Source organism: Cantharellus anzutake (genome assembly GCF_015039405.1).
Source record: "Cantharellus anzutake strain C23 chromosome Unknown EI90scaffold_9, whole genome shotgun sequence".
NCBI lineage: Eukaryota > Fungi > Basidiomycota > Agaricomycetes > Cantharellales > Hydnaceae > Cantharellus > Cantharellus anzutake.
This window is the reverse complement of record NW_024066959.1, coordinates 1,510,632-1,526,425: the sequence shown is the minus strand read 5'-3', so window position 1 is coordinate 1,526,425 and position 15,794 is coordinate 1,510,632. Positions and strand designations below refer to the sequence as shown.

Genomic DNA, 15,794 nt, shown 5'->3' with positions numbered 1-15,794 from the left:
GTAGGTTGGTGTGCCGCTGTGCTGTGCATCCATTCCCTATCCAGTTGTCAGGGCACACCCACCTGACCCGACCCCAGCTGACCCGGTCCCCTGTCACCCACCTGACCTGACCCCCTGCTACCCACTCCTTCCCTACTTCCTCCTCCCTTTTCTCTTCCTCTCTTTCTTTCTCCTTTCTCCCCCCCCTCCCTCCTTACCCATTACACGGACGACCCCCCTCCTATCAGTGTACCATTGGCCCGGCTGCAGTACGACATGCCCTGTTACAGGAATGGGTTCCAGGGAACCCAACCTGAACCGTTCGGCTCACTAATGGAGGTGGCTGCGTAGCCATCGGAGGGAGAGCGGAATGGGATGAGAGTCTGGCAGTGTAACCTGTGGGTTGGCCAGCGGTAACTTGGCGCTCCTGGGAGCGTACCGGTAGCGAGTATGACATGGGCTCCTTGAGGGAGCCACCTGGCTGTCTGCTAGTGGGGACTTGGCACTCCTGGGAGCGTGCCGGTAGCGGGTGTGCTGGGAGTGTTTGGCTAGCAGTAACTTGGCGCTCAATGGAGCGTACCGGTAGTGAGGGATACTGGGACTCCCAAAGGGAGTCACCCAGTTGGTGGCTATCGGTGACTTGGCGCTCATGGGAGCGTACCGGTAGCGGGAGTTGTTGGGGAAAGCAGGCTGGTGGACCAGTGCACGGTAGTGGGTGACCGTGGGAAGTGGGACCCGCGGGTGCGTGGCCAGGCATCCTGGAGCTGCCTGGACCGTATCCTTCCCCTGAGGAGGTGGGATCGGCTACAGTTCCTGATAGGGAACTTCTGGTAGGATGGGAGTAACCACTCGACCACCCGGTGGACTGGTGGGAGCGGGCAGCAGGAGGTTGGGCATGGGAATGCCCTCCTCGTTGCGGTTTTGTCATGGAGAGGATGAATAGGGAGGTGGACATGGTTCCAGGGTTACAGGTTGAGTTTACAGTGGTGGCACAATGGTGAGGATGTTACAAATCATGGTACAAGGTTTGTGGGTTATGTATTTGATAAAATGAAAGACATTTTTCGGCATCTGCCTTACACATCATATGACTTCTAACTATCTAATATAAAAGTCACAATGGTGAAGGGAAGTCCCTTGAAACTTAACAAATTCCCCAGCCAGCACCAAAACCCAGTGGGAAAGCTTGGCATGGGGTTTGACAGCGAAATAAAGGTGCAGGGACCAAAGGTCCGATTGTTCATAGTCACGGACCATAAGATTCTAGGTCCATTCCTATAACATGCCCAGACCCACCAGGTGGCCTCCCGCACACCGGGCGCTCCTGGGATCTCTTGCAGAGATACCCGGATGGACGTGGCTGTGTGTGCGGATGACGTGGCCTTAACTACATGTATATAAACACAGCCTAGGTGGGAACTGAGAAGCAACCTTCTTCTCACACTTCCCACTTTAGCCTAAGTGGCCAGGGACCCTTGTCTGCTTTGGGCCCATTGTTACGCACACCCACATCACACCCTACCAGGCCCTCAGCCCTGGGTGATATACCCGGACGCTCTTGACCCCGGGTTGGTCCCTGACAGCAGAAGAAGGTTTCAACCCCATTTCCCCCACCTCCCCTGCCATGGTGACGCAAGAACAGTATGACGACTTGCTGGCCCGGTTCCAGGAACTACAGGCCATTGTGATAGCCCAAGCCCAGGGCCAGCCCACCCACGTGCCCAGACCACCCAAGGTCGCCCCCCCTACCCCCTTCTCGGGAGCCAGTGAGGACCTCGACCACTTCAAGGCTGAATGTGGGATCTATCTCTACATCTGCATGGCTGAGTTCCCCAGCACTCTCTCCCAAGCCCTCTTCATGCCTTCCTACATGAAGGGAGGGACTGCAGGAGCATGGGCGACACAGTGCACCATGGCACTACTGACAACAGGCTCCCCCACACCCACCATGGACGAGTTCAATGCAGAACTCGATGCCATGTTCCAAGACCCGAACCGGGCGGCCACAGCCCAGAAAAGGTTGGCTACTGTCCGACAGGGGAGTGACCCCATGGACAAGCTCATTCAGGAGTTTGAGATATTGGGGCCCACTTCACAGCTGGGCGACGTAGGGCTAGTCGACCGCTTCAAGTGGGCAATCAACTCCCAGCTCCATGAGAGCATCTACCAGCTCCGCCCTATGCCCACCACCTGGGCCGAATGGAAACGTGAGGCCACGCTCCTTGACAGCCAGTGGCAGTGCTTCCAGAGGATGCAGCTGTGCATGCCCTCACCCAAACCCCCTCCCCCACCAGTCCCCCCCGTGATTCCTGTAACCCGCCCCAGACCAGAGACGAACCCGCACCCGGAGGCCCACCAGACCTGACGCCTGCACCTGGAACACCTCCAAATGTTGATGAAGGGGCTGAGGGGCCAAGTGACGAAAGGATCAGAAGCAAGAGGGAAGGGCTAGGCACAGACCAAAGAGGGCACCCAGAGACCCAGCTGCCCATGAGAGAAAGAGGAAGGGAGCACCCCCAGCCCGCAAGGACAAGAAAACCACAGAGACAACCCCAGAGGTAGCAGTGTCCCCACCCGCTATCTACATCCTCTCCAAACACTCTCCGAGATCCCTCAACCTTGCTGTGAAGCTGACCACCCTGACCACCCTGGCCTCTGTATCCATATCAGCACTCCTCAACTCGGGAGCCACCAGGAACTTCGTAAGCCCCGAGTTCGTCCGAAGGCACAGGCTCAAGACCACCCCGCTCCCCCAACCCATCCCCGTCCGCAACGTCGATGGAACCCCAAACAAGAATGGGGCCATAACCGAGGAACTGGAGGCCCTCTTGACGTTTGGACACCATACAGAGTGGGCCCGCTTTGCAGTCATGAACCTCGGGCAACAGTCCCTCATCATAGGGCACTCATGGCTGCTGCACCACAACCCGGAAGTGGACTGGGTATGGCAAGAAGTCGTCATGTCCCACTGTCCATCCTCCTGCCAACCACCACAGGCACGAAGTGACCAAGACCCCACACTAGAGCCCGGAGATGGGATCTATGCTACGATCATCCCTCCAGAATGGGGACATGAGCTGAGAGTGACCACTACACCCTCCCAGCGGATGGCCCAAGAAGCCCATGACCCAGAGGCAGAGCCTGTACCATTTGAAGCGCTGGTGCCAGAGCAGTACCAGGATTTCCGGGACATGTTCTCCAAAGAGGCCTTCAATCAACTGCCCCCCCGGAAACCCTGGGACCATGCCATCGACCTAGTGCTGGATGCCAAGCTCCCCAGAGGGAAGACCTTCCTGCTTTCACAGCCAGAGCAGAAGGAGCTGGATGAGTTTCTGCGAGAGAACCTGCAGAACGGGCGCATCCGACCGTCCAAGTCCCCAATGGGGGCCCCAGTCTTCTTTGTTAAGAAGAAGGATGGGTCATTACGCCTAGTTCAGGACTACCGGAAGCTGAATGAGATCACAGTAAAGAACTTGTACCCGCTCCCGCTCATTTCCGATGTCCTCGCCCACCTCCACAATGCCAAATACTTCTCAGCACTAGACCTGCACTGGGGGTTCAACAATGTCCAAATCAAGGACGGTGACAAGTGGAAGGCCATGTTTGCAACCAACCGGGGGCTGTTTGAGCCCATGGTGATGTTCTTCGGGCTATGCAACTCACCTGCAACCTTCCAAACCATGATGAACGATATCCTCCAGGATTTCATCAACCGGGAGGTTGTCATCTGTTACATGGATGACATCCTCATTTTCACAACTACCCTAGAGGAGCACCAGAGGGTCGTCCGAGAGGTCCTGGAGATGCTGCAAAGGAGGAAGCTCTTCCTGAAGCCAGAGAAGTGCAAGTTCAAGTGGACACAGATTGAGTACCTCAGACTTGTCATCTCTGAAGGAAGTGTCGCAATGGACCCCGTGAAGGTCCGAGGAGTCCTTGACTGGCCCACCCCAACCAAGGTAAAGGAAGTACAATCCTTCCTGGGGTTTGTGAACTTCTACCGCTGGTTCATCAGAGACTTCTCTGAGAAGGCCCACCCACTTCACCCACTGACCCAGAAAACCAAGGTCTGGAACTGGGGCCCGGATGAAAACCACGCCTTCCACACCCTTAAGGAAGCCATCACCACTGCCCCTGTCCTCTCCTTCCCCACCGATTCCGGCCCCCTCAGGCTCGAGTGTGACGCCTCCAACTTTGCAACCAGTGCAGTTCTCTCCCAGCTCCAGTCGGACAGGGAGTTCCACCCAGTAGTGTTCATGTCCAAAAGCTTCACGGATGTGGAACGCAACTACGAGGTATACGATAAGGAGATGCTTGCAATTGTCTGAGCCCTTGAAGAGTGGCGGCACTTCCTGGAAGGTGCCAAGGAGAAAGTCGAGGTTTACACGGACCACCACAACCCGGGGCACTTCCGCACGGCCCAGAGGCTGAACCGACATCAAGCACGGTGGTCCCTCTTCCTCTCCCGCTTCTACTTCACCCTTGTCCACTGCCCAGGGAAACTCATGGGGAAACTGGATGCACTCTCACGACGTGCTGACCACCTGAAGGGGAGAGATGACAACGAGGGGCTGACACTCCTCCAGCCGGGCTGGTTCAAGGCCTGTGCAACAGAGGCAGTCTCAGTGGAGGGTGAGGAAGCAGATATTCTGGAGAGGATATGAGAAGCGAAGGATCATGATGAATGGGTGGTGAAGGCCATGAGGGAATTGGGAGAAGGGATGCTGAGGTCGGACGAGTGGGAAAAACAGGGAGAGTTGGTCCTCTACCGGGGTAGGGTGTATGTTCTGAAAGACCCACAACTCCGCCACGATCTGGTTCGGCTACACCACGACGTGTGGGCGATGGGGCACCCAGGGCAATGGAAAACCTTGGAGCTCGTCTCCTGCAACTACTGGTGGCCTCGGATGGCAGAGTATGTCGGACGATACGTACATGGATGCGACACCTGTAACCGTGTCAAAACCTTCCCCACACGAAAGGTTGGGAAGCTCACCCCAAACAAAGTCCCCACCCACCACTGGCAGGTGATCTCAGTAGACATGGTGGGAGAGCTCCCAGAGTCGAAGGGATATAATGCCATCCTAGTTGTAGTGGACCGCCTGTCCAAACATATCCATGTGACCCCTACTATGATGTCTGTGGATTCAGCTGGTATTGCCCAGCTCTTCCTGGAGCACGTCTGGAAGCACCATGGGCTCCCCAAGGAGATCCTCAGTGATAGGGGAAGCACCTTCATCTCACGCTTCTCAAGGGAACTTGCAGACCTCCTGGGGGTCAAACTAACCCCTTCAACACCCTACCACCCCCAGACTGACGGACAGATGGAATGGGTCAACCAAGAGATCGAAGCCTATCTCCGGGTGTTCGTTGTTGCGGGGACAACTCCGTGTACCGCAAAAAGTCGGATTCTGCGGAATTTGGCCACCAACATATACCACATACCCTCTGACGCTCCCGATGTTCATTCTATCACTATCCAACACTCCATACACTCATTCCTTATTTTTCCTTATTTTCCCCATCATTCCCGACAACCCCAAGCAAAATTCCCACGCCCAACCACGCCGCCAATTTCACCCCCTCTCCACATCTCAAGAACCACTGCACCAATTGGGACGAATAAGGGCTCGTTGGAAAGCTGGAGACGAGGAGGTTGCTGACGGGAGGATAGGCGGGTGCTGTGGCGAACTGTTGCGGTTAATCTTCACAATTCCCATTTCGGACCCATTGTCACATTTTCCCCATTCACTCATATTTCTTTTATTGTTTCTTTGTTCCCAATTGGATATTAATCATTTACGGTTGCCTAACGGCCCGTTTACATTCCCCCAGTCCATTCATTTCATTCCCAACATATATAAACTAGATAACAGCTTGTACATAACAAGTTAGTATTGAATAGACCCGTGAAGGGACAAGCAGAAGTTGCATCCAAGTGGCAAAGACGCCATCCACGACCCTAACGCCCCCTCTGAGCTAGTTGCTCACGTCTAAGACCCCTCACATCATAATACTCAGCCTTGACGTCCAAGAGAGACGTAGGTGAGTGTTTGTTTGAGGTTTTTGCAGACTCAGTAGCACCCACGGACCAAAACCCGGCCCAACGAACCACACCTGCGCACACTACCACCCTCCCCCTTCTCTCTGTCTCGAGTCTAGGTGATAGACCCGTTACATCGTCAACCACCGCCTGGATGACTGGGCAGACTGGCTCCCACTGGCAGAGTTTGCCTACAACAACCGTGTCCACTCCTCCACCCATTGAACCCCCTTCGAGCTTGACACCGGACAGCACCCCAGGATGGGGATGGAACCCACACATACGTCTGAGGTAGAAGCCGCTGACGCTTTCTCATCCAGGATGATGAAGATGCAGGAGGAGGCGAAGGCAGCTCTGGAGCACACAGCGGATGAGATAGCCCACTACTACAACTGAGGCCAGGAGGCAGCCCCCAAGTACCAGGAAGGTGACCAAGTCTGGCTCAATGCCCAAAACTATATGACCGACCGCCCAACCAAGAAGCTGGACCATAAGTGGCTAGGTCCCTTCAAGGTCGTCAAAGTTGTCTCCCCAGCTGCTGTCAAGCTCCAGCTCACTGCATGGCAGAAGGGAGTACACCCAGTCGTGTCTGTGACAAACATAAGACCCCACCACCCAGACAAGATCGCAGAACGACCCCCTGACCCCCACCCGGGCCCGGAACTCGTAGATGGAGAAGAGGAGTACAAAGTTGAGAAAGTATTGGACTCTAAATGGCTATGCCGGAGACTCTGGTATCTGGTAAAGTTCATGGGCTGGCCAAGCTCAGAGAACCAATGGCTCCAGCAGGACCACTTAGCCCATGCCCCTGACTGGATTGAGGAGTTCCACAGGATGCACCCCCAGGCTCCAGGAAGAGAGAGGGAGAACCGCCTGGCTGCTTCGAGGCGAAGTGGCTTAAGGGGGGGGTGATGTCAGGGCACACCTGCCTGACCCGACCCCCTGCTACCCACTCCTTCCCTACTTCCTCCTCCCTTTTCTCTTCCTCTCTTTCTTTCTCCTTTCTCTTTCCTTTCTTTCCTTACTTATTACATGGATGACTTCCCTCCTATCAGTGTACCATTGGCCCGGCTGCAGTACAACGTGCCCGGACCCACCGGGCAGCCTCCCGCACACTGGGCGCTCCTGGGATCTCTTGCAGAGATACCCGGATGGACGTGGCTGTGTGCGCAGATGACATGGCCTTAACTACATGTATATAAACACAGCCTAGGTGGGAACTGAGAAGCAACCTTCTTCTCACACTTCCCACTTTAGCCTAAGTGGCCAGGGACCCTTGTCTGCTTCAGGCCCGTTGTTACACACGCCCGCATCACACCCTACTGGGCCCTCAGCCCCGGGTGATATACCCAGATGCTCTCGATCCTGGGTTGGTCCCTGACACCAGTCCCTGATCCCCCTTGTGCTCCGCTACCTGTCAGGGCACGGCCTAACTGGCTACCCTGACTCCCTATGCCGGAAGGGAGTTGCCGTAAGACGATCCAGAGTGATCTGAAGAACGCAGGTAATCTCGCTTAGCTCCCGCTTCTATCTTCCATCCACATGTCACCCCTTTCCCACACCTCGCTTACGATTATCCGAATGAATAGCTATCTTTTCATGTCGTCATTCTATCGGCTGTTTCTTATCTCGTTTGTAGCCGCACTCTAGTGGATAGCAGTGTAGGAGAAATAACGGCCACACTATGGAAACCCATTATGGAAATATGCCAGATAAATCACAAAAACCTCATACGACAAGTAGATATGAGAAAATAGAAGGACCTGAATTTTAATGAATTTTAACGAATTTTACGAATTTTTACGAATTATGATGACTATACACGATAAATCGAAAGAAAGAAAAATAGCAAAAATACTTCAAGCTTACTATCAACAAGACGGAATTCTCGGGGGAATTTATAGCAAATATTAAACCAAGAATTAGGACAATCGACCAAGATTTGACTATAAAAATAATCAGAGAACCTCCACGGAAACTACTTTCCCACGTCCAAACATGTAGCCAAGGATGGAAGTACCACGGAACGAAGATTCCTCAGGAACTAATGCAAAAGTCAGAGTCGTGTTTACAATAGGAAATGTAGATGTCCTCCAAACGGAACCAATGAGAGTAATTACAGGGGAAACTACCTATAAACGATGGAGATATGACTAAAACTCCTGCAAAACGAGGACAATGCTTAAAAGGGAAGCGCGAAGATTAACCAGTAACGACCGAGACAAGCTTGATAGCCCATTAGAAAGGAAGGGATCCAATCTTAATCCTCCCAAATTTTCATAATAAAAGGATCATGCATTAATGAGATATCCAATAACGGGAATAGTGACATCAAAAGTCCGAGCTTAGGGAAAAGACGATGTTTGCGTAGGATCCATAGTTAAAACATACAACGAAATTTACACGGAAATTATTAAAAATGGGGAACTATAGTTATGCAAATTTTCAGCCCAAACAGTCCAGCCATTGTGAAGTTATACCCATGACGGGAATATAGAAATCCGCATCATGTGTAATGACACGTGAGGGTGGCGATGCGCAGGGAACCGGCCGTCGGAACCGAGATCCGCACTTCGGCAGATCGTGAAGACCAATTTCTGTCCAAATAAGGAAGAGCCCGGTCAAAACAAAGCACAGAAAGTGCAAAACAACCTTAAATCATGAGGGAAAAATCTGAAATAAATCACAGAAGCCCATATGAAAGAAATAAACACCCACGCATATCATAAATCCCGAACAATTAAACGGAAACGGCGCCCGCATACGAACGACTATGGGAATGACGCACGTGATTACCGAATGTGCGCGCGAACTTTTGCTAACTCAACGAATACCAGGAAATAGGACACAACCTTGGTACCATTGGAAAGGTGGGAATAAATGAAAATTTATGATACCAAGAACGTGAGAAAACATCCAGAAATGAATGAGATATAGGGACATGAAGTTAGAAACCTGAAAACGCGCGGGAAAACAGCTTCAAGAGGTCCAGAGTCCTAAATAAAATACATAAAAATATGAAATCTTCAAGGACGACCTACTATAACAACGAACAATACATATGGAGGATTAGGATGTGATAATACAAAAGGGAATCAGGGAATATGAACGAAATTCACGAAAACCACTAAAACTACAACGGACCATGGCAGGAATTTTAGGGAACGATATTCTAATGAGGAGGAGAGCTATAACACATTCGTTTGAGAAATTCTTGATTACTAGCAACTTTTTCTTTCAGTTTTAAACCTGAATAATTTACTCATTTACCATTTCAGTCTCATTTTAACTAAATGTCACTAAATAAAAATGGAATAAATCAGCTGAAGGTCTCAGCACAGCCGTACGCATAGTAATGCGAAGTTTGAATTCAGAATCATCAAGTCATAGCAAATTTAATGGTATATATAGGGAATTTGAAATAGGTAACTGCGGCAAATGCAGCGCAGCCAAGTTCCAATTAACCATTAAAATAGCTTAGGCGAGGGAGGACAATAAGAATTCTAGGCGCAGTCTGACTGCAGTAGAACCGCAGTTCAGCACAGCAAAAGCGCAGTAGAACTATAGCATGAAATTTTCATTTTTATTCAGTTTGAGAAAAATACACTGTAAATAAATCCTGTAAATAGAAGGTAGAGCGTGAAAAAGGAAGGCAACCCAAGGAGTATAAAAGGGAGACCCTTTCTGCGACTTTTCGCCCCCCTTAGAGAAGTAAGAAAATAGAGTATTATTTTTCTCAAGCATTTCTGGTTGTCACTCCAGTGCGAAAAAGTGATATACAGTTAAGATTGCCACTGTAGTAAAAGGCAGCAATAAAGGAGAGAAATATTAAGTAGATATTTCAACAGGAGAGCTGGTTAACACTCCAGATTTCAAAGTGTAAACACAAAACAGTTATTTTGCTACTGTTAAAACAAGCAATAAAATAAGACAAAAATAGAACAAACTCAAGGGACACTCCAGACACAATCCAAATTCATTAACTGAATAAAATCTTTGAAACTTCACTAAGTAGAAGATTAAATTCAAGTTTAAATCCAAATTAAACAACGCTACACAGAATTACACCTAGACAAATTAATAAATTTCAATAAAGAAACAGCTCCGCAGGGCTCGGTTTATCTGTAAGTCAATTCCCAGGAACTTTAAAACTAACCCATAAAAATAGAATTAGCCAAAACACTCGGATTGGTACTTTATTTACAATAAATAACACTAGTACACTTCCCCATCCTAACTAAAGAACCAGGGAACAGCTTGGTGGTGGTCTCGTTTGAACCTCCCAACTGACCTTCCTTCGTTCTCTCCTTCACCGCTTCGAGGGTGGTCCCATTCAGATGAAATCCCTGCCATTCACTTGCCTGTCACCATTCTCAGTGACCCATTCACTTCCATTCAGTCCCCCGAACATGTTCCCATTTCAATCCCTCCTGGAGAGTCGCTCACATGATCGTGGACGTGAAAACGAATGAACAAACAAACAAATAAACCACAACAAATGATGAATTGCAACCTGCATGCCATCGCTTTTCGTTTCGTCACCCTCCCCTCCTGCATGCTCGACTTGGAAGTGCTGAAGACAAAGGGGCCGACATCAACGAAAGAGGGTGAGTCCACATGGCTCACATGGAACGGCACAACAACGAATCGCGACCCGCACATCGTCGCTTTTCGTCCCCTCTGCACACTCAACTTGGAAGCACTGAAGAAAAAGGCAGGGACATCAGTGAAAGAAGGTGAGTGGCAAAGATGAAGGCAGTGAGTCCACATGGCTCACACAGAACACACACAACAGTGACCTGGATTGATAATGGAAATGCGCATCGTCATCACAGTTCCCCACCCCCAAAAGCCACCTCGCCGTCATCGCTGCGCTGGGATCACGGAGGTGAGTAATGAGGCAGAGCAGAGCGCCTGACATGGATCATCACGCGTTCCACACCACACAATGCCGCTGTCAGGGACTCGTCTGGGGTCGAGGGAGCCCGGGTGTAGCGTCCGGGGCTGAGAGCCTGGCAGGGGGCGGATCGGGCGTGCGTACTGACAGGCCCGATGCGGGACAGTGGTCCCTGGCCACTTAGACTGAAGTGGAAAGTTGTTATTATCATTAAAGGAGAAATACTGTACTACTTACCTGAAGTGGAAAGTTGAGAAGAAGGCTATTCTTCGGTTCTGTCAGGGACCGACCCGGGGTCGAGAGTGCCCGGGTGTATCGCCCAAGGCTGAGGGTCCGGTAGGTATGACGCGGGCGCGCGTAGCAGCGGGCCCGAAGCAGACAAGGGTCCCTGGCCACTAAGACTAAAGTGGGAAATGTGTTATTGTCATTATCAAGGGAAGTGTAAGCTACTTGCCTAAAGTGGGAAATGTGAGAAGAAGGTTGCTTCTCAGTTCCCACTTAGGCTGTGTTTATATACATGTGGTTGAAGGCCACGTGGGAAGCGCCACGTCATCCGAGCACACAGCCACCTCCGTCTGGGTACCTCCGTAAGAGGTCCTAGGAGCGTCCGGTGTGTCCGGGTTCGGGCGCGTTACGCTGCAGCCAGGTCAATGGTACATTGATACAAAGGAAGTCGTCCGTGTGATAAGAAAGGAATAAAGAGGAGAGAGAATAGAAAAGAAGGAGAGGAAGGAAGGGAAGGGAGAAAAGGGGAAGAGGGGGGAGGTCGGGAGGAGTGGATGGTGGGGCACCGGGTTAGGTGGGGCCGGGTCAGGCGGGCGTGCCCTGACAGGTTCCCACTTCAGGTTCGTTTATATACATGCGGCTTAGATCACGTGACAGGTGCCACGTCACCCTTGCACACAGCCGTAACCACCCGGGTGTCTCCGTGGGAGATCCCGAGGCCATCCGGTGCATGCATGCGTGCTGGGCACAGCGGGAAGTCGCCCAGGTGCCTGGGCCGGGTACATGGTGGGTGTGCAGCAGATGGGTCAATGGTACATTGATACAAAGAAGGTCATCTGTGTAGAATAAAGAGAGAATAAAGAAGAAGTAAGATAGGAAGAAAGTGAGGAAGGGAGAATGAGGAGAGAGGAAGGGGAAGGGGGAGGAGGTGAGGAAGGGTGGACAGCAGGGTACTGGGTCAGGTTGGGCCGGGTGGAGCCGGGTCAGGCGGGTGTGCCCTGGCAGCCATGCCTCCCCAACCAACACATCCAGTCGATCCATGTCTGTCCCTGCATGCCAGGCTGGGCTGCAGCGTGCTGAAAGATGGGAGGTGAGTGGAAAAACCATGTATGGCTGGATGCTTGGATGGGACGACTGATGGTTCTTTCTTTCCAAACCCATCAACCCCATCATGCCATCCACTTTAAACTTGAAACGGCATGCTTGGAAGAAAAGAGGTGAGTGAACTGAACACATTGGTGATTGGATATGGGATGATTGACATGCACACTTTGTCCACCACATCGCACCATCACGCAGTGCCAGAGAAAACCATGATGCATGTGGTTTTTCCCTTCCCCCACCTACCACACCAAATGCATGTATGGTGCGCTTGAAAACGAAGTGCACAGATACCCAAGTTCTTGCATCAAAAATGAATGGCTGGACAATGCGACGCAGTAACATGCATCTTTTTTTTTCTCTCCCCCCAACACATCACTTTATTATCTGTTTACTTTTTTGTTTCATTTTGTATCATTGCATTTTTGGTATCAGTAACATGCAGCCAACTATGTTCCTGTGAATCGAGTCTTAAAAAAGATATGAACAACTTGATTCTGGGTGGTAAATGAGATGGCAGAGGGCTTTGCACTCTGTGTGTGTGCGAAGTGGGTCACTTGACTGTTATTACATCATCCTGCTTGCATTACACCCTGGAACTCCATTGCTGTGTCCACACAATGGGGAAGGCAAAACCAACCTCTGCTGCTGCTAAATCTGCCAGACCAGTGGCTAGGAAGAGTGTTCCAACACCTCCAGCTCAAAACATCACATCTGCTGATCTGATCTGCGACAATCTTCTGGCCAAGTCAACTCAAAAGTCTTATGCCTCTGCTGTGTCAGGTGTGCAGGAATGGCTCAAGGAGACGGTGGAAGAGTACACTGCTAGGAGGGGGAATGACATTAGCGCTTGTCTTGTCCCCCTTTTTTGTCATCCTCTTGCTGTGGTGTCTTTTGCCAAGCCAACTGAAGTGACAGTGCTGCTCCTATCCGAGTATATCACCCACCTGGTCACTGTCCAGAAACGATCTTCCAGCCTGGTAGGAGTAACCTATTCAGCATTCAAGAGGCATTTTACTTCCCAGTATGTGGCACCATTTGGTCACCGTTCCGACCATGGCCAACGCAACCCCATGTGAATAGGGGGAAGAGTGGGTATTGGAAACCAAGTCCAATACCAGATGAGTGTGAGGGGAACCCTTGTGAGGCTCAAGTCATACATGATCTGATTAATGCTATCAAGAACAAGCACAAGGTTGAAGGCCGGGTTCGCAACCATGCCTGAGCTATTCGGATTGAGGATATCAAGAAGTTGCAGGGTGTGACAGCATCAAGAGTGCCAGTTGTGCTGTTTCAACGGGCTCTTACCACAGTTGATTCACTTGATGTTGCCCAAAGGGATGCTGTTTGTGATCACTTGATGTTCTCTGCAATTTTGTCTCTTGGTTGGGCCCTGTGGACAAGGTATGGGTATTCTCCTATTGCTTTATTGAGGATCTCTGACTGCTGTCCGGGAATGAAGAGCTCACCAGTATCCAAATCCAACATCTGGATTGGTATCACCAAGAAGCACACCATGACCTGCCACACCTACAGGTTACACTTGAGAATCGCAAGGGTTGGCAGAAGCAGCTTGACTCAGGTAGCTCAGGGAATACAACCCGTGGTAAGTGGTCACTATTTTTGGTGGCTTGGTTGACCTGAGGGTTATTAACTTTAGGTCATGCATACAATCTATACCCATTCCCCTTTGATGACTATGGCACTTTTCATGACCCACACAAGATGCCTGAGGTGGATGCATACAGACATGTTTGCAACTGGATTACATTCCTGCAGCTTCAGTACCATGGTGGAAAAGTCCTGGCTCCCAACTTTCCCCTCTTTCCCTCATTCAACCTCCATAACATTTGCTGGGGTTCAACATTCTCTACAGCTAGTGTCAATGAGCTCCTTGAATCATATGCTAAAGCAGCTGGGCTAAACTCCCTGGGTCTCACATCCCATTGCTTTCGATGTGGTGGAGTGCAATACTGGCTGCTTCATGCCCCTACTGTGGAATGATGGTCTCTTGAGAGGTGTCGTTGGTGGGGAGGCTGGGCTGCTGGTGAAGATGTGAGTGTATCTCCCCCCCTTTCCAAAAACAACGCTTAACTTTCAATATTCTATCAGTCAAATACCCTCATCAAATATGCCATTGATGCTCTTCAAGATAATGAAGTTGATTACAGCGATGCATTGGCCCCAGTCAAGACTGATTATCGAGGATCTCTTGGTGGTGCTGCTTCTGACTCCCAGGCAATGACTGTGGGTGAAGGTGATGCTCAGTTCCAATGGGTCAATCAACAGATATCGACCCTCATTTCGGACTTGAGGACAAGCAATCAGTCTTTGATGGAGCAGCTTGGTCAGGTTGTGGCAGCTGGAGCACATTGTGAGTGAATAGTTTGGTTTTCAGAACTTGTAACTCACTTTCCCTTTGGCTATGCCCCCTTTAGCTCTACCTCCACCTGCTCAGTATCAACAAAACATCTTTATCACCACTCCTTGTCCTTCTCGTCTCCCTCCCATCTCCCATCCATGTAGAGCCACCCAGCCTCCACCTCAAGCAAACCAGATGGTAGACCATCATCCACCTGCTCAGCCAGCTCCAAGTGTCACCATTCCAGGAGTTAGGACTTTGAAGGATGCCATAGATCAATGGCTCTATGGTGATGTCCAACAGGGGCTCCCTATACCACTCAAGGACTGGGATAAGAAAATTTATATGGGAAGGTGTCATGCTAGCATTGGAGCAATTTATGGTAAACGTCGTCAGGTTGGGGAAAGATTTATGGAGTATGTGATCATCTGATAGTGACAGGAATGGGCTAACAATCCCTATGCAGATTGGGGGAGGCTACATTTCTAAGCAGGTACAGCCTTACAATGGATTCCAAATATGGTGATGCAGTCAGGGCAGTGGAGAAGGAGGATAGAATGAGGGGTTTGATCCTGAGTCGTAGGAAAAGAAAATAGCTGTACATATGGGACAAATTGGTTTAGTTTTGGCAGACTTGTTATGGATTTTTTGAGGTGATTGAAGTGATTGAGAGCTGCATTCTTTGGCTTCATTCATTTAGCAACATACACCCTTCTTTTGCAAGAGTAAGTTTTTAGAGGAAACCTTGACTTTGTCATATCCATCACTTTCCATCACCTCTGGCCATCTCCGACAACCTCTGCTCCTTCCACACCAACCTTGGAGTTCCTGAATTCCATGTTCACCTCCACATCCCCTACCACCCTCCCAATTCAATATATTACTGATGCCTCCCTAGTTATGGAATCCTGAAGCCCTCTGGACAGCTCCAATGTCCACAAGTGCACTCCCTGTTGTGTTTTGTGTTGTGGGTTGTTTCTTTCAATCTTCACTTTATAGATAGTCATGTGACTACTGAGTGGTTCTTTACTGTTGTATAAACACTAAAGACCAACTCAGGCAAGTCTCTCCTGTACATTACTGTTTCTATTATTGTATAAACACTAAAGACCAACTCAGGGTGTGCCACCAGCTGAGATACAATACTCCCACCTCCACTAGGCTATTCATTAGCCTTCCCTTCAAGTTTG

At 50.3% G+C, this 15,794-nt stretch overlaps 1 protein-coding gene across 1 annotated transcript; it reads left to right on the top strand.

Annotated features, from left to right (window-relative positions):
• Window positions 1-14,246: 14,246 nt before the first annotated feature.
• Window positions 14,247-14,624, top strand: EI90DRAFT_3256577 (uncharacterized protein; the record flags this gene model as incomplete). The annotated part of the gene is made up of 2 exons (XM_039066601.1): window positions 14,247-14,297; window positions 14,355-14,624. Coding segments are annotated over 2 exons (321 nt in total), but the record flags the coding sequence as incomplete, so codon positions are not given.
• Window positions 14,625-15,794: the final 1,170 nt, after the last annotated feature.